At 45.5% G+C, this 18,989-nt stretch overlaps 1 protein-coding gene across 3 annotated transcripts in view; it reads left to right on the top strand.

Annotated features, from left to right (window-relative positions):
* LOC311126208 (protein FAM83H-like) overlaps positions 1 to 17,632 on the top strand; it is a 38,678-nt gene extending 21,046 nt beyond the window's left edge. For all 3 annotated transcript variants that reach the window (XM_084158493.1, XM_084158492.1, XM_084158491.1), the window contains exons 2-13: positions 4,592 to 4,748; positions 4,857 to 4,991; positions 6,738 to 6,935; positions 9,714 to 9,878; positions 10,327 to 10,451; positions 10,579 to 10,995; positions 11,516 to 11,653; positions 11,881 to 12,129; positions 12,324 to 12,969; positions 13,095 to 14,055; positions 14,217 to 14,725; positions 15,419 to 17,632. In XM_084158493.1, the coding sequence (XP_084014619.1) occupies positions 4,626 to 4,748; positions 4,857 to 4,991; positions 6,738 to 6,935; positions 9,714 to 9,878; positions 10,327 to 10,451; positions 10,579 to 10,995; positions 11,516 to 11,653; positions 11,881 to 12,129; positions 12,324 to 12,969; positions 13,095 to 14,055; positions 14,217 to 14,725; positions 15,419 to 15,439 (3,687 nt within the window). In that variant the 5' untranslated portion in view covers positions 4,592 to 4,625 and the 3' untranslated portion in view covers positions 15,440 to 17,632. The remainder of the gene's footprint in view (positions 1 to 4,591; positions 4,749 to 4,856; positions 4,992 to 6,737; positions 6,936 to 9,713; positions 9,879 to 10,326; positions 10,452 to 10,578; positions 10,996 to 11,515; positions 11,654 to 11,880; positions 12,130 to 12,323; positions 12,970 to 13,094; positions 14,056 to 14,216; positions 14,726 to 15,418) is intronic.
* Positions 17,633 to 18,989: the final 1,357 nt, after the last annotated feature.

The following is an 18,989-nucleotide window of genomic DNA, read 5'->3' as shown; positions in this document are numbered from 1 at the left end:
GATTGTCTCACCCAATGTTCAAGAATGGCCTTTTTCCCTTTATTCAGATCACAACCACTCATCTCCAAAATATCACTATTTCTAAAACAAGCCATAGAAAGTTGGTTGCAATTTCAATTTAATCCTCCAGAAATGACAGAACAAATAATGCAACAAATATTGTGGTTAAATTCAAATATACTAATTGACAAAAAAACTTAATTTTTTGACAGAATGTTTAAAAAAGGTATAATCTTTGTAAATGATATCATCGGTAGGACTGGTGGAGTTATGTCGCACATGCAGCTAACAAAAACATATGGAAATGTCTGCTCTACCCAAAATTACAACCAAATAATTGCAGCCTTACCGCAAAAGTGGAAGAGGAAAGTGGAAGGGGGAGAAAGTAAGGAACTTGTCTGTCGGCCTTGCATTAAAGAACATAATTGGTTAAGGAAAACTGTGATAAATAAAAAAGAAATCAGTTTCACTTAAGGATCAAATGATTGACAGCCGTCCCATATAGATTGCAAAATAGTTGGGAAGAGATTTTTGATGTACCGATCCCATGGCATAGTGTTTATGAACTGACACGCAAAACGACACCGGATTAAAAAATTTGAATCTTTCAATTTAAATTATTATATAAAATTCTTGCTACCAATAGAATGTTATTTATATGGGGGATACAATCTTCCCAGCTCTGCAGATTTTGCTGTGAAGAGACAGAATCATTAGATCATTTGTTTTGGTTCTGTCCATTTGTAGCTTAAAAAAAAAAAAAAAAAAAAAAAACCTGTGATTTGAGAGTAGGACTATTTAATGCCTTGAGGTAATGTTATCCTTGGAGCACAGAGTCATGCAGGTTAGCCACTAGACAATCACTGTGCAGGATGTAGCATGTTAGCCGTAGCTAGCAGGCTGCTGGTGAGTCTCAGTGCTGCTGCTGAGTAAACTACAGCCAGCCTTTTATCGAGTGGGCAGGGCTATAACGTACCTGGTTACTATGGTTACCTATAGCTCTAGGTGTGTGTGGATTTTACATTACATTTACATTTTACATTTAATCACCACACTGTACGCTACAGAACAACCCATCCACTCACCCACCCACCCACCCGGATGCACCCCCACATTTTAGTAGACACTCTTATCCATCGCGACTTACACCCACCCACTCGTATCCTCTTTGGAGGACAAAAGTTTTTTTTGTTACATATACATTTTACACACATTTTACATACATGGTAGTTTTTTTTCACAGTTACATAAAATACATCCGTTTTTATATATATATATATATATATATATACACACACAAACGTATGTGGACACCCCTTTAAATTAGTGGATTCGGCTATTTCAGCCACACCCGTTGTTGACAGGTGTATAAAATCGAGCACACGTCCATGCAATCTCCATAGACAAACACTGGCAGTAGAATGGCCTTACTGAAGAGCTCAGTGACTTTCAACGTGGCACCGTCATAGGATGCCACCTTTCCATCAAGTCAGTTGGACTCTGGAGCAGTGGAAACGCGTTCTCTGGAGTGATGAGTCACGCTTCACCATCTGGCAGTCCGACGGACGAATCTGGGTTTGGCGGATGCCAGGAGAACGCTACCTGTCCGAATGCATAGTGCCAACTGTAAAGTTTGGTGGAAGAGAAATAATGGTCTGAGGATGTTTTTCATGGTTCGGTCAAGGCCCCTTAGTTCCAGTGAAGAGAAATCTTAATGCAACAGCAGACAATGACATTCTAGACGATTCTGTGCTTCCAACTTTGCGGCAACAGTTTGGGGAAGGCCCTTTCCTGTTTCAACATGACAATGCCCTCGTGCACAAAGCGAGGTCCATACAGAAATGGTATGTCCAGATTGGTGTAGAAGAACTTGACTGGCCTGCACAGAGCCCTGACCTCAACCCCATCGAACACCTTTGGGATGAATTGGAAAGCCGACTGCGAGCCAGGCCTAATCGCCCAACATCAGTGCCCGACCTCACTATTGCTCTTGTGGCTGAATGGAAGCGAGTCCCCGCAGCAATGTTCCAACATCTAGTGGAAAGCCTTCCTAGAAGAGTGGAGGCTGTTATAGCAGCAAAGGGGGGACCAACTCCATATTAATTAGTGCCAATGATTTTGGAATGAGATGTTCGACGAGCAGGTGTCCACATACTTTTGGTCATGTAGTGTATATACACACATAACCTTTCGGATAGTTAGTACTTGGACATCTATATAGTGTTTTCAGTAATAACTATTACCGATCATGAGCTTTTTAAACCCAGCCCTCTGCTACTCTCAACCCAGCCCTCTGCTACTATGCGATTGAACTTCTCTAATCGCATAGTATCCACAGATTGTACGTTAAAGATAAATATTTTCCCTAAGAGTATTATTATAATGTTGATTGATTGACTATGGCTTTCCAAATCACCCAACACTGCTATTTGTAGGGTTAACACACATTCACACCCACACATTTTAAGCTCTTATCCAGAGCAATTTACGGTAGTGAGGTCATACATTTTTTGTACTGGTTTCCCATTGGAATCAAACCCACAACCCTGGTGTCGCAAGCGCCATGTTCTACCAACTGAGCAACACAGTCAGTCAGTCAAGCCGCAGGCTACGTCATTCACAAGCTGCAGGTTTTCATGGTGAGGTGAGCAAACAGGTAAAAACACTTCCTGTCTAGTTGACATGTGTTCAGACTCATGTTCAGAGCATGCCCAGTAAATGCCACCCTATGCCCTATATAGTGTTCAGTATAAGGAATATGGTGTAATTTCAGATGTGCCCAGTCTCCATATACCATCTGTACTGTGCCAGCATGCGGAACACTCTAAGCAGTGTTTTCAGTTGGTGGATGTGAACAAATAAACACGTCATCAGTGTCATTCCGACATGCTATTGCACTGTAATATGTATTACCCCAGACAGGCACTTAAAAAAAACATCTAGTTGATTCAACTAGTTATTATTTAGTAACTGGTTCCGCAGCCTTTTTTAGTTTACTTAACTTTTCGGTCAAAGTGTTACCTGAACTAAACATTTCTAGTTGGCCCAAACTTGAGAAAACTTAGGTTAGGGACACCCACAAATTCAAGTAGCGCTTTGAACATACAATGTTTTCTGCCATTACGAAAACTGGCTCAAATTAAGATCCTACATCTGTACTTACAGCCTGACACACCTGTAAGACATGTTTACTCAACACAACTATGGATGAACCTGTCTACACAGATCTCTCTCGCTTTTCTTCTTTCTCTCTTAATCTCACTCTGTATCTCTTTCTGTCTGTTTCTCTTTTTTAATCCCGACCTGATTTGATATTCGATTAATCATCTGTATCATAATGACATTTGGCATTGGCATTGCCATGCTAAATATTAGTATTTACTGTCATATTAATCACTAAATACTGTTGTGATCTGTAATTTCTGTTAAATCTTGTGCAGATGTGTTACTGTAAGCAGGATTGTGTGTTAATGTGAAGGGTGTACTCGTTACACCAGTTGTCAATGACTCAACAACAATACCTTTATTATGTAGGTCGTCTTGATCTGGTCAGCATGTCTACCTGAGTGTACTGTCACTAAGAGTTCTCTCTCTCTATCCTATGACCCATTGCTCTCTTTATAATCTCTCTCTCTCGCCCTCTCTCTCACCCCCTCTCGCCCTCTCTCTATCCTATGACCCATTGCTCTCTTTATAAGCTCTCTCTCTCACCCCCTCTCGCCCTCTCTCTATCCTATGACCCATTGCTCTCTTTATAATCTCTCTCTCTCGCCCTCTCTCTCACCCCCTCTCGCCCTCTCTCTATCCTATGACCCATTGCTCTCTATATAAGCTCTCTCGCCCTCTCTCTCTCTCCTATGACCCATTGCTCTCTTTATAATCTCTTTATCTCTACCTCCCCCTCTCTGGGTACAGTATGGGTGTTGTGTGTTGCTTTTTGATAGAGAGGGTTATCACAGAGTTTTTCCCAGAGGCGCAACATCTTGACACTTCCGGGAACGCGTCGCGAAGCAGACTCGACCGACAGGGTTTGGCAAGTCAATGGGAGAAGTGAAAGATTTGTCCGTAGTTGTTAATTTTGTCGAATTCTAAAGGCAATAGATTGGAGCCAATGTCTTAAGTAACTGAACCTGTCATTACTACAACCCCGTGAAAGTGACAAACTAACACGTTAAAATTTTTGTCCAAAACAACGAAGGAGTGCCTTTCATTTGACAGCCTGCACATGCGCAGTTCGGCGCAACATGACCGTTAGACCCGATGACGTGTTTCTGCACATGAGCTTTGTTAGCCAACGTCGCCATGACATCGCCTACAAGCGTGATCGGGGATTTATATTGGAGAAGCAGTTTCTGCATATCTTCATACTATACTGTCTTTGGTGTTATGTTGGTATACACTAGGCAACAGATTGTTTTAGTAAGGGTGTTTGCTCTGTCACATTAATACACAACATATTTGTTTAGGGTACTCTATCACTAACAGAGGAACCTTACTAAATCAAGTAAAAAATGATGGAAGCTACAATCTATCTGACAAAAAAAACGAAAAACGAAAATATATATATTATGTGTATATTTTTCTCCCAAAGGTTTGAGTCCCTTCCCCCTAACCCCGACCCCATCATGGCCCACCGGTCCCAGAGTTCGGACATCGGGGACAACCCCCAGGACCCTAACTTCCTGACCCCCCACTACAGAGAAGAATACCGTCTCGCCATCGATGCTCTGGTGGAGAGAGACCTACAGGTACAGAAGAAATGTGTGTGTGGCGTGCATGCCCGTGTGGTGTCAGTGTGTGTGTGTGTGTGTGTGTGTGTGTGCGTGCGATTACTCCAGTGTGTGTTCTCTCTCCAGGGCTACTATGAATTTCTTCAGGCAACAGACGTGGTCGACTTCCTCTGTCAACCGGAAATCAAACACATCAAGACCACGATCCAGACACCCAACCAGGCCCCAACCTCGAACGTACCGGAGCTGCCCTATCATGAGGTAGCGTTAATAATGATAATGATATTATTGAAGTGAGAAGATAAGTATTTATGACAGTCTGAGCTACATGAAGGCGTCATAGTAAAAAGTGTGTTTTCAGGTGACAGAGTCTGCAAATGATTGATTGATTGATAAATTAATTGATGTCAATAAAAAAGAGGTGGAGACATTGTATAATATTGTATATATAAACTCAGCAAAAAAAGAAACGTCCCTTTTTCAGGACCCTGTCTTTCAAAGATAATTTGTAAAAACCTAAATAACTTCACAGATCTTCATTGTAAAGGGTTTAAACACTGTTTCCCATGCTTGTTCAATGAACCATAAACAATTAATGAACATGCACCTGTGGAATGGTCGTTAAGACACTAACAGCTTACAGATGGTAGGCAATTAAGGTCACAGTTATGAAAACTTAGGACACTAAAGAGGCCTTTCTACTGACTCTGAAAAACACCAAAAGAAAGATGCCCAGGGTCCCTGCTCATCTGCGTGAACGTGCCTTAGGCATGCTGCAAGGAGGCATGAGGACTGCAGATGTGGCCAGGGCAATAAATTGCAATGTCCGTACTGTGAGACGCCTAAGACAGCGCTACAGGGAGACAGGACGGACAGCTGATCGTCCTCGCAGTGGCAGAACATGTGTAACAACACCTGCACAGGATCGGTACATCCGAACATCACACCTGCGGGACAGGTACAGGATGGCAACAACAACTGCCCGAGTTACACCAGAAACGCACAATCCCTCCATCAGTGCTCAGACTGTACGCAATAGGCTGAGAGAGGCTGGACTGAGGGCTTGTAGGCCTGTTGTAAGGCAGGTCCTCACCAGACATCACCGGCAACAATGTCGCCTATGAGCACAAACCCACCGTCGCTGGACCAGACAGGACTAGCAAAAAGTGCTCTTCACTGACAAGTCGCGGTTTTGTCTCACCAGGGGTGATGGTCGGATTCGCATTTATCGTCGAAGGAATGAGCATTACACCGAGGCCTGTACTCTGGAGCGGGATCGATTTGGAGGTAGAGGGTCCGTCATGGTCTGGGGTGTGTGTCACAGCATCATCGGACTGAGCTTGTTGTCATTGCAGGCAATCTCAACGCTGTGCGTTACAGGGAAGACATCCTGCTCCCTCATGTGGTACCCTTCCTGCAGGCTCATCCTGACATGACCCTCCAGCATGACAATGCCACAAGCCATACTGCTCGTTCTGTGCGTGATTTCCTGCAAGACAGGAATGTCAGTGTTCTGCCATGGCCAGCGAAGAGCCCAGATCTCAATCCCATTGAGCACGTCTGGGACCTGTTGGATCAGAGGGTGAGGGCTAGGGCCATTCCCCCCAGAAATGTCCAAGACCTTGCAGGTGCCTTGGTGGAAGAGTGGGGTAACATCTCACAGCAAGAACTGTCAAATCTGGTGCAGTCCATGAGGAGGAGATGCACTGCAGTACTTAATGCAGCTGGTGGCCACACCAGATACTGACTGTTACTTTTGATTTTGACACCCCCTTTGTTCAGGGACACATTATTCAATTTCTGTTAGTCACGTCTGTGGAACTTGTTCAGTTTGTCTCAGTTGTTGAATCTTATGTTCATACAAATATTTACACATGTTAAGTTTGCTGAAAATAAACGCAGTTTACAGTGAGAGGACATTTCTTTTTTTGCTGAGTTTATATTCATATTTTCCTGTTGTCATAGTGTAAATATAGTTAACTAACAGCCTGCCCGTGTTTCCCCCAGGCAGACGCCGACGGCTCGTCAGACACCTACTGGCCGATGCACTCTGACACAGCTGCCCCGGGGTTGGACCTGGGCTGGCCCCTCCAGGCGCACAGCTTTATCGGCCCCACCGAGGTCACGACCCTGGTCAACCCCAGCGAGCCCGACATGCCAAGCATCAAGGAGCAGGCCAGACGACTCATCAAGAACGCACAGCACGTATGTGGAGGGGCGGGGAGAAGGGATGTACACAGACACACACACACACACTCACACAGACTCACACACAGCACGTACAGCACTTACAGAGGCACATACACACACACACCTGTTCAGGTCTACGTGGTGTAAAGGGGAAGTGTACCGTATGTCAAATCAAATCGAATTGTATTGGTCACATTCGCCGAATACAACAGGTGTAGACATTGCCGTGAAATGTTTACTTACGAGCCCATTCCCAACAATTCAGTGTTAAAAAGTAAGAAAAATATTTGCTAAATAAAAAAGGAAATAGTAACACCAAGTCAATGTGCAGGAGTACCAGTACCAAGTCAATGTGCAGGGGTACCAGTACCAAGTCAATGTGCAGGAGTACCAGTACCAAGTCAATGTGCAGGAGTACCAGTACCAAGTCAATGTGCAGGGGTACCAGTACCAAGTCAATGTGCAGGAGTACCAGTACTAAGTCAATGTGCAGGGGTACCAGTACCAAGTCAATGTACAGGAGTACCAGTACCAAGTCAATGTGCAGGGGTACCAGTACAAAGTCAATGTGCAGGAGTACCAGTACCAAGTCAATGTGCAGGGGTACCAGTACCAAGTCAATGAGCAGGGGTACCGGTACCGAGTCAATGTGCAGGGGTACCAGTACCAAGTCAATGTGCAGGAGTACCAGTACCAAGTCAATGTGCAGGAGTACCAGTACCAAGTCAATGTGCAGGAGTACCAGTACCAAGTCAATGTGCAGGGGTACCAGTACCAAATCAATGTGCAGGAGTACCAGTACCAAGTCAATGTGCAGGGGTACCAGTACCAAGTCAATGTGCAGGAGTACCAGTACCAAGTCAATGTGCAGGAGTACCAGTACCAAGTCAATGTGCAGGAGTACCAGTACCAAGTCAATGTGCAGGGGTACCAGTACCAAGTCAATGTGCAGGAGTACCAGTACTAAGTCAATGTGCAGGGGTACCAGTACCAAGTCAATGTACAGGAGTACCAGTACCAAGTCAATGTGCAGGGGTACCAGTACCAAGTCAATGTGCAGGAGTACCGGTACCAAGTCAATGTGCAGGGGTACCAGTACCAAGTCAATGAGCAGGGGTACCGGTACCGAGTCAATGTGCAGGGGTACCAGTACCAAGTCAATGAGCAGGGGTACCGGTACCGAGTCAATGTGCAGGGGTACCAGTACCAAGTCAATGTGCAGGTGTCACGTTCGTTGACGGACGGGTCAGACCAAGGCGCAGCGTGATATGCATACATGTTTATTTAAACCGAGTCAATGTGCAGGGGTACCAGTACCAAGTCAATGTGCAGGGGTACAAGGTAGTTGAGGTAATACAGTATGTACATGTAGGTAGGGGAAACAGTGACTAGTCAATCAGGATAGATAATAAACGGAGTAGCAGCCGAGTATGTGAAGAGTGTGAAAGTGTGTCTGTGTGAGTGTGTGTGGCGTCAATATGTGTGTGAGCATGTGTGTGTTGGAGTGTCAGTGTAGTATGTGTGAGTGTGTGGGTAGAGTCTAGTGAGTGCAAGAGAGTCAGTGCAAAAAAATTCAGATAAAACAAATAAATAATAAAAGGGGTCAATGGTAATAATCCGGGTAGCTACTTGATTAACTGTTCAGCAGTCTTATGGCTCGGAGGTAGAAGCTGTTCAGGTGCCTTTTGGTCCCAGACTTGGCGCTCCGGTACCGCTTGCCGTGCGTTAGCAGAGAGAACAGTCTATGACTTGGGTGGCTGGAGTCTTTGACAATTTTTAGGGCCTCCCTCTGACACCACCTGGTATAGAGGTCCTGGATGGCAGGGAGTGTAGCCCCAGTGATGTACTGGGCCGTACGCACTCCCCTCTGTCGGATGCCGAGCAGTTGCCATACCAAGTGGTGATGCAGCCAGTCAAGATGCTCTCAATGGTGCAGCTGTAGAGATGTTTGAGGATCTGAGGGCCCATGCCAAATCTGTTCAGCCTCCTGAGGGGGAAGAGGCATTGTCATGCCCTCTTCATGACTGTGTCGGTGTGTTTGGACCATGATGATAGGTCCTTAGTGATGTGGACACCGAGGAACTTGAAGCTCTCGACTCGCTCCCGTTAATGTTAAATGGGGGCGTGCTCGGCCCTCTGTTTCCTGTAGTCCACGATAAGCTCCTTTGTCTTGCCCACATATGTCCCAGCAGTGAGGGGAGGAGTGGAGTCCAACTGACAGTTACAGATCACACCTGTATTCCCAAACCCAGGCCTTCTCACCCCAATCCACCCAACAACACACCGTTATCGTAATAGCATTCCCATCCCGTTGAATATCTATTCTGTTCTTTTTTATCAGGCGTTACCTCTCAGTCACTATCCCTCAGACAGAGATCCAGTGTTGCAGATAGAGTGATGTTAATGATTATTTGTTAGTTAGAACTATGGACGCTGTTGTCTTAAACTTTGTCAGTCAGTCAGTCAGTCTGCCCCCGCTCTGCCCTGCTTATCCACCACGCCCTGTCCCTGAAGATGAATGACTTGCACTCAGCTCAACCTCCTAAAGAATACAATTACGTTTCAGTGTGTGTGCGTGTGTGTGTGTGTGTCTAAATGTCACCAGAGTTGCCAAACCTGTTAATCTGACTGGCCATGTCTCTGTCACTGTCCTCCCTCTTTCTGTGTGTGTGTGTGTGTGTGTGTGTGTGTTTCATGTACAACTATGCTGAATAAACCAAAACCTGATGTGATATTTTCTAGTTTCTAATTGGCTAATGTGATATTTTCCTGTCTCTCATTGGGCGTTGCTAGGTCATCGCCGTGGTGATGGACATGTTTACAGATGTGGATCTGTTTTCTGACTTGCTGGATGCTGCGGCGCGTCACGTCCCCGTCTACATCCTATTGGACGAACAGAATGCCCATCACTTCGTCTCCATGGTGACCAACTGCAAGGTCAACCTGGACCTTGTCCACGTGAGTCTCTGTGTTTGGCCTAGATTGAACTATTTTAGGCGGGGTGACTCTCCACGTCTTAACTCAGGTTAACCTACTAGGTGTGCAGGCATTTGATCCAGCCCAGCACTAGCACACACAGCACAAGGCTAAGAAATAAAAATAGTTATTAATAGTTTGAAAAACACATGGTTTGAGCCGACAGTCTTACAGACAGTATTCCAGTGTTTCTGTGTTGACTGGCAGGAGGCCACTGTTTCATAGCAGTAAGTAATTTATTTACCTACTGTACTATTACATGATGTCTAACTGATAGATCTGAGCTTGGTTACATAAATGTCAACAGAGTGGACAAACTGGTTTGATTTTCCCTTAGAACTCACTACAGAATTACATCATTTATTAAAGACATTAACCCCTTGTGACTCTGAATAACTATTTTGTGTATTCGTGTGTGTGTGTGTTGCAGATGATGCGTGTGCGGACGGTGGCGGGGGTGACCTATTTCTGTCGGACAGGGAAGTCATTTAAAGGACAGGTGAAAAACCGCTTCCTATTGGCTGACTGCAGGGCAGTGCTCAGCGGAAACTACAGGTGAGCATAGAAATATAACAGATTTCAACACTTGACTATAGTTGAGCATAGAAACACAGCAGATAGAACAGATATCAGATACTTCTTTAGTCGCAGAAGCTAATGTGTCATATCCTGTTTCCTGTAGTTTCATGTGGTCCTATGAGAAGCTGCATCGCTGCATCGCTCATCTCTTCCTGGGAGAGCTGGTCACCACCTTCGACGAGGAGTTCCGCATCCTGTTCGCTCAATCACAGCCCCTCACTGTTGACCACGCCCTAGTGCCTGTTTCCTCTGACAGCAGCAGCAGCAGTTACTACGGTAACCAGTTTGGGTTGAAGCGGACCCAGTCCCTGCGAAACCCTCGGGGTTTCCAACGACACACCCCCGAACTTCCGGCCTACCCTTTCGGAGGAGGAGATTCCGAGCGCTCTGCATTCCACAGAGATGACATGTTCCGACACACCATAGAACCAGGAGGACTGAATCTTGGGAAGTTTGCAGCGTCACAGCAGTTCAGGATGCAGCAGTCCTTCCTGGAACAGGGCCGCTCCATGGTCTCCAGGTGGGATGGTGCACGTAGATTTATGTAAAACTAGATTTGATGTAGAACTCACCATCACATGAAGGTTGTGTCTGTAATGGCACTCTATTCACTATAGATCACTACACTCTTAGAAAAAAGGGTTCGGCTGTCCCCATAGGAAGAACCCTTTTTGGTTTCAGGTAGAACCTTTTTTGGTTCCATTTAGAACCCTTATTGGTTCCATGTAGCACCCACTGTGGAAAGGGTTCTACATGGAACCCAAAAGTGTTCTACCTGGAACAAAAAGGGTTCTACATTGAACCAAAAATAGTTATTCAAAGGGTTCTCTTATGGGGACAGCCAAATAACCCTTTTAGGTTCTAGATAGCACCTTTCCTTCTAAGAGTGTATACATGGAATAGAGTGCCAAAGTCAAACATGAGTATTCAACCGATTTTGGGGAACTTTACCCATAAACAGTTAACCTATTATATTAAATTGTTTATGTGTCCTCTGTTACCATATTAAAGTGTTTTGTTTGTGTTTCCTGTGTTCGCAGGCAGATGGAGATAAGCGCCAGTGACTATAAGAGGCACAGCTATGCAGAGGGAACCCAGGAGAGCTACTCCTCTTCCAGACAGTACATGAAGCACAGAGTCATGAACAACCTGGAGGAGACAGAGCAGCACTACCACAGGTACTAGTTAGTTAATTAGTTAGTTGGTTAGTTATTTAGTTTATGTTGTCTTTGTCAGCTTGACTTAATATTGTGATCAGGTCAGGCAAAACTCTTGGCCCTAGTTATAATCTTTAAAAAAAGATATGTAAAGCATGTTGGGTTTTTATGATCCATTATTCTGATGATGTTGATGACGATGATGCTTCTGCTGCTGCTGATGATTTCTGAACATTTTTGTATTCCAGGGAGCAGAGCCAGTCCAGCCACTACTACCAGGGTGGTGAGGGACCTGGGTTAGGGCTGGGGTCAGGGCTAGAGGGATCTGGCTCAGGCCATGGACACTACAACAGGCTGAGGAACAGACCAGCGCTGGACCAGTACTCTGACTCAGGCTACCCCCATGAGGAACCTCCTGGTCCAGAGGGATACAACAGAGACTACTTCTCCTCTGAGGACCTGAAACATGACCCGGGACAACCACCGGCAGGGGGAAGGTACGTGGTATGGAGAGTCCACTGGACTGGAGAATGATGAGTCATATTTTTTCACTGTTGACTGCTCCCACTAGAGTTCTTAAATGAAGCTTTTAGTGATACGCACACAACATTTCGGTCAAAAGAAATTGTAAGTATCAACCATGTCACTCGAAATGTGTGTATACTAATGTAACACCTTCTCCTTTGTCTAGGTACGGAGGTGGCAGTGGCCACAAGAGGCCGACGGTGGGCCAGCCCTACGCCTGCCTGTCATCCCCCACCCATCCCCACCCCCCAGAGAAGCAGCTGTTCCCCATCCCAGCGGAGGCAGACCACGACCAGGACCCCAACGTCAGACAGGGCCTCCGCAGCTGGAGGATCAACTCCTACCTCAGCGCCTACGGGGACACAGGAGAGGAGGGGCTGCCCCAACCTCTGGGCCCTGACGCTTTCCAAGACCCAGAGTCTGAGGGGAAACCATACACCCATGAGGGGTCTGTACCCCGCTTTGAGGCGAGAGAGCCTCCGAATGTCCCCTACAAGCCTAGACCGGATATCCGACCGCTGCGCTTTAGCAAGCCCTTAATGCCTGAGAGCATGGGGAAGGACAGGGCTGACCGTTGTACCACAGAGTGGGAGAGAGAGAGAGAGAAAGAGCGGGAGGTGGGGGGGAGGGAGGTGGGGGCGGACGTGGAGATGCCATCGTCGAGGGAGGTTCCGGGGGAGGTCTCGCTCTCCAAACACGAGTCGGTCCGGATGCGGATCAACCCGATGCTCCAGAGGAGCTCCCGGCTGCGCTCCTCCCTCATCTTCTCCTCCTCCAAGATGGAGACCCACATGGGAGGCCTGGGCATGAAGGTCTTTATTACCTTTCATATCATCTCAGATTTGTTTTATTTGTTATTTATTTATTTAATTCCAGTGTATTGCAACCTTGATTTGAAATGTGCCATACGAATAAAGTTTAATTTGATTTGATGCAGGTGGCCAACGAGGAGGACGAGAATTCCGAACCGCTCCGCACCACCTCCATCGTCCAACAGATCCTGGAGAAGAGACGCTCCTTGACCCGGGAACCCTTTGAGTGGAGGAAGAAGGCAGAGGATAACGAGAGAGAGAAGGAGAAAGAAGAGAAGGAGGCTCGGTTGAAAGAGAAGGCTGAGCTAAAGAAGGAGCCCCCCAAAGTAACCCCAGCCAGCAGAGAGGTGCCTAAGAACCCCCCGGCCGATCTGGAGACCACGAAAGTTTCCCCAGCATCTACAGATCCCCCCAAACCCCAGACATTGAACATGAACGACCCTTCCAATAGACTGCAGTACTTCATGGAGCTGGCTGCTAAGAGGAACGCATCTAAAGAGGCTGTGATAAAAGAACCTCCTCAGAAGAAACCAGACCTCTCAGACACTCCTTCTTCCAGCACCACCACAACCACCACCTCGGTCCCCAAAGTCCCCTTGTTTTTCGTGACTGCTCCAGAGCCTGCCCCAAAGAAACCACAAGTCGCAGCCACACCAGAGCTAACACGCAAACTGTCCATCACCTCAAGATTCAAAACCTCAGAACCTGACGCTTCTACTACCACAGTCCAGAGAAGAGACAGCAGCTCGGAGTCACAGAGGAAAGAGAAAGAGCCCGGTAAGATTCTAAAGCCATTCCCTTCTCCGAAGATCTTCAAGAGGGACGCTCTGAAGCTGTTCAAGAGCTCCAACCCACGCCACGTCTCCTGCGATGAGGAAATGCTAACGACGGACGCTACAGACGCGGAGAAAAGCGAGCTGAAGAGGTCTCGCTCCAAAAGCTCGTCCGGTATGTCACAGACCGAGTCCAAGGAGGGGCTCCACAAGAACCTGGGCTCCAACATCTCCCTCAACACCATAGGAGGGGAGGGCAAGGCCGACGCCAAGCCCCTGGACTTCCTCAAGAAGCAGACCCAAAGACTCAAAGGTATGTTGTACTGTCTGTGTGTCTGTCACGGATTGTTACGTCCATGTTTACTGGTTTTCATTTTTTAAAATGTAATTGCTGTGCTCATGATGTATAAAACAAATTCCCTTAGGAGCAATAAAGGTTTTAATTTATTCATTAATTCAATTATTAATTCAAAGGCTTCCTGGGACCCAAGGACAAGAAGAGTTCCGGTGGTGCGACATTGGCGTCCAACGGAGACGAAAAGACCATGAGAACCGTGCCGGAGAGCTCAGAGGAGCCTGGGATCGCCGCTAAACACCTGAGCTCCTCTGCCGACGCTAAAGCCACAGACCACACCACCTCCTCAGCCAATTACAAAGCTGCATCCAAAACGACAGGTCTGTCTCGGTACCAGAGCTCCAGCGGCTCAGTTCTGTTCAGTAGCAACCTGAGAGACGACACCAAGGTCATCCTGGAACAGATCTCTGCTAACAGCCAGAAGAACCGGCTGGAGCGAGGAGGAGGAGAGGAGGCCGGAGGGGAGAAGGGCGTAGACGTAGCGGGGGAGAAAGGAGGGCTGGAAAGGGAGCCAACGCTGAAAAAGAACCGCTTCATGAGGCCCCAGGCCAACCCTCAGGAGAGAGATAGTCTCCTGAAGAGGATCGAGAGCATGAGGAAGGACAAGAAGGTCTACAGCCGCTTTGAGGTACTCTACCTTAGCAGACAGAAGGTCTGCAGGGAGGAGGAGGGCTACAGGAGAGGGGAAAGAGAGGAGGAGGATAGAGGGAGAGGAGGAGGATAGGGGGAGTGTAGAGAGGAGTAAATACACACCTTTACTGGTTATGTCCAGGAGATAAAATAATATATTAATAATAATAATAATATATGCCATTTAGCAGACACTCGACTTAATAGAAGAGACATTTAAATGTTATGAATTATAGCCCTTAATGTGAAACATATATTTGATGCTGCTATTTAAAGATGTGACACAGAATTGTATTTATTTTGTTTCCCGATAATTTGATAAGGATTTGCAACAATAAATGGTTATGATATTTTTACATAGTGCACAGAATGACTCAGTGAGTTTTAATTTTGTGGATATGATATCATAGGGACATTAGTTTGGCTCTTAATTAAGTTACCACTGAAGTTACCATTAAAACCAGGTGAACTATGAAGCACGTTAGTACCTAAAGAGATCTTCCACACTGAAAGCTGATACCCAGGGGGAGGAGGGGGTGATGAGTGGAGAGGAGAGAAGAGGTAGGGATGACAGGAGAGAAGGGAGGATGAGGGAGGGGGGGGGGGGAGCATGAGGGAGGGAAAGGGGGAGGATCAGAGACAGAATAAGATCGTATTCCACTCACTGTCATTCCTGATGTTCTGTTCACAGATGGGGAATAACCTGGGATAACTAAAGATGTCTGAGGAACCTATTGACTGGAAGCTGAGTGCGTGTGTGTGTGGAGGGCTCGCAAGCACACACCAACACGCACACACACACACACACACCATTCCCATTCAGCAACATATGTGCCAAACACATCATCAGAAGACCAGAGAGAGAGGGAGAAAACACTGAACGCAACAACAGCAGATACCTCCTGTGACATCAGACTGCAGTCTTCGCAGATAATCAGACACTACTGTACTAAACCTTTAAAAGATTGACTATGAAACGTGAGATGAAACTGTACCCATATAAGGCAAGCGTTGTCTGGTTGGTTTTTGCCTTATATGGACTTCATGGGACAACTTTTCACAGATTCACCACAACCCTTCATCCACGCCTAGAGTGAGAGAGAGAATGTGTGAGAGAGGAAGTGTGTGTTGTGTGTGCATGTTTTACTGCAAGAAAGCAACTGAACACATGCCCAGCCATCAAACATGCCTCTACAGAACTGCACAATCCCAGTGCCAGTCGTGTGTATGTGTGTGTGTGTGGAAACTGGTAATGCTGAAAGTATGTCTGTGGGTTTACACTGTGCCAATGGAGCGCCACGTCTCTCGTCAAACCCAGAGAACTCTTATTAACCAGTCTCCAAACTAAAGACAGCGGAGAGGGAGAGAGATGGGGGGAGAGAGAAAATGATAGAGGGAGAGAGGAAAAATACAGATTAACCCAGCTAGCACATTTGGTTCCTTGGAAGTTGTGGAAACGTACGTTTTTTTGTTTTCCATTGGTTCTTGGAACAAAGCCATACGTTTCCTGACTGGTAAAACGGAACGTTTTTTAAACGTTCTGAGAAACTGAATGAAATTTTTGCCTGTTCTGGGAACATTTTTAGGTTGCAGGGAGGTTCTGAGAACGATTTACTGTGGTTCCCTTAAGGTTTTTTTGGGAGGTTTTATTAACGTTCTGAGAACGGTAATTATACATTATTTGAAGGTAATTAAATAATGTTCTAAGAACACTGCTAGCTTAGTTTAACTGTTTTGAACTCCAAGCACAGATAATACACATGGAAATTAATTTGCTTAGGCATTAATCATGCAAACACATTTATTTTGTATTGTGGTACGGCGTCAGTGAGAATCAAACCTATGATCTTCTGTTCTCTAGCCATGGAATTAGTCCACTGCACCACCAAGATGGCGCTAGCATGCCATGTTTTTTAAACTCCTACAAAGCTGTTAATTTTAGTCTTCAAAAAGACCCCATTACAAAGGAAACACGCACTTATTAAGATCAGGTATGGCCAATTAGTGGGCGCGGCCAACACACCTGAACACACTTAACAAGATAGAGGATTGAGAGAGTTTTGTTGATGCTGAATGTATACGTTTTTAAATAACATTCTTAGAACAATCTTTGAACGCTATTAATGTTTTCTTGTGGTTTTATGGAAAGTTTTCTCAATATTCTGAGAACATGACTTTAAATAGAACCATGAGGAAACCTGCCGAAAATGTTATGCTGAATTACTGAAATTCCCACAGAAGATCGTTGTTTCTTAATGTTCTCTGAACGTTCCGAGAACATTACTTTAAATAGAACCATGAGGAAACGTGCAGAAAATGTTATGCTTAAGCACTGAAATTCCACCTAAGAAACATATGGTTCTCAGAATCTAATGTGCTGTCTGGGTATCCTGCAGCATTCCCAGAACTTTGTGGGAAGGTTGTATGCAAAATAATCATAGGACAACCACACTCTCACCAAGCTCTAAGAAACATATGGTTCTCAGAACGTTATGTGCTAGCTGGGAAAGGAGATGAAAAAAAATGGACCAACACAACAGGGTAAGAGAAAGAGAATTAGAAACTGTGCATGTGGCTTGCAGGTCTTTACACATTGTTGTAAATTAATTAAATCACCAGTACCTTAGAAGACAAGTTGAGATTGAGACTGCTTTGTTGCAGCCCTGTGTGAATGCAGGTACCTTGAAAACATGCACCCTTCACTTCCTTTACTTCCTGGACTGAACGTAGTGAGTTGGATAGGGTCTGAGTGATATTTCCACCACAAAACCTTCACCTATCCAGTCAAGTCAGGCCAGACATCTTTGAGGAAGAAAGGTAGGGAAGAAGGAAGGAAGGATGCATTTCTAAAATGTTGGAACAGGGCTGTATTTTAAATAAGAGCATAAAAACTGCCACGCCTTGAGTCTGTCTGTTTGTCTCGGTCCACTACACCAGAAGTGGAAAGAACATTTCCAAGTACATGAACACACTCTATAAAAAATACTTAGTGAGGCTATCGCAATTAATGCCAGTGTTGTGTTCGAGACCACCTAAAGCGAGACCGATTCAAGACCAAGACCAGAGCAAATGAGGGCCATGTCAAGACCAAGACCGGAGTGGGGGCTAGACTGAGTCAAGACCGAGACCAGAAAAATGCGAGTCCAATTCAAGACCATGATTGTAATTTTGTGAAATCATCTCTAGCTGTGTACAGCCACCGAAAAAACGTAATGAGGGGAAAAAGTCAGTCACTCACCCACTCCTTCAATGGCATGACATGACATCCTCCTAGCAGCTAGCTAGCTATCTAGCTAACGTTAGGCTCCGTGTTTTTAGCTTGCTACATAAATAGATACGCTAGCCTATAGCCACGTTATGACTGACTTGTGATCATTGCCCTTGCTAGCAGTGTTGCCAACTCCTCAGTAAGGAAAGTAGCTATTGGCTGTCCTAAAAGTCGCTAAATGACATCATCACCTAATTTGCATAATTGGCCATGTGCATGTAATTGTGATGGACGCTGTAGGAGAGAGGAATAGCGTCATGGGAGAGTCAAAAAGCGAGTAAAAAACACCATACATTTACATTCCGCCCTGAATGTAAGCCAGGGCGGGATCAGCCAGCGGTGGCTTCCCGCATGCGTGATTCATTTGCAGTCTAGACACGGAGGAGTGAACATCTCCTGCTCTGACTACAGCTGGGAGGGACTGCTGCGCGAGGACTGGGCCGCCTGTGAGTGCTTTGCTCGTTGAGAAGAGTAAGAACGATACGTGCTTTCACGTCAGAGTCTCTAATAACACCAGAAAATGTCGCTAGATTTGTCACTAGTCGCTTTTTTGAAAATGTGTCACTAGAGGGGTCTGAAAACTCGCAAAATATAGCGACAAAGTTTCTAAGTTGGCAACACTGCTTGCTAGTTTGATTGTATTGACATTCCCAGCCTTAGTTACATTTATCAGTTTTTGTCCAGAATATTGAGTCATTGAAACTGAAACAGTGCATCCCGAATGGAGGCAGCAAACAATGCACCAGGCCAGTTGTGATTTACAACCTGATAGCAATATTTTTTGGACTACCAAGAAATGTTTTGGTGAATTACAGTAATCATGCATTGAACTGCATCTATCTAATCTGCCAACAATGCCTTAGTGTACATCATGGAACGTTGAGTCAAATATAACTTATTTTTAAAACCTCTTATAAAGTTGGTTTTGTAGCATCAACTGGGAATTTGATATTTTTGACTGATATTATGATGGTTTGTTTCATACCTGCAAAGT

The sequence above is a fragment of the Coregonus lavaretus genome (assembly GCF_964263955.1).
Source record: "Coregonus lavaretus genome assembly, chromosome: 3".
Taxonomy (NCBI): domain Eukaryota; kingdom Metazoa; phylum Chordata; class Actinopteri; order Salmoniformes; family Salmonidae; genus Coregonus; species Coregonus lavaretus.
This window is presented reverse-complemented; position numbering and strand designations above follow the sequence as displayed.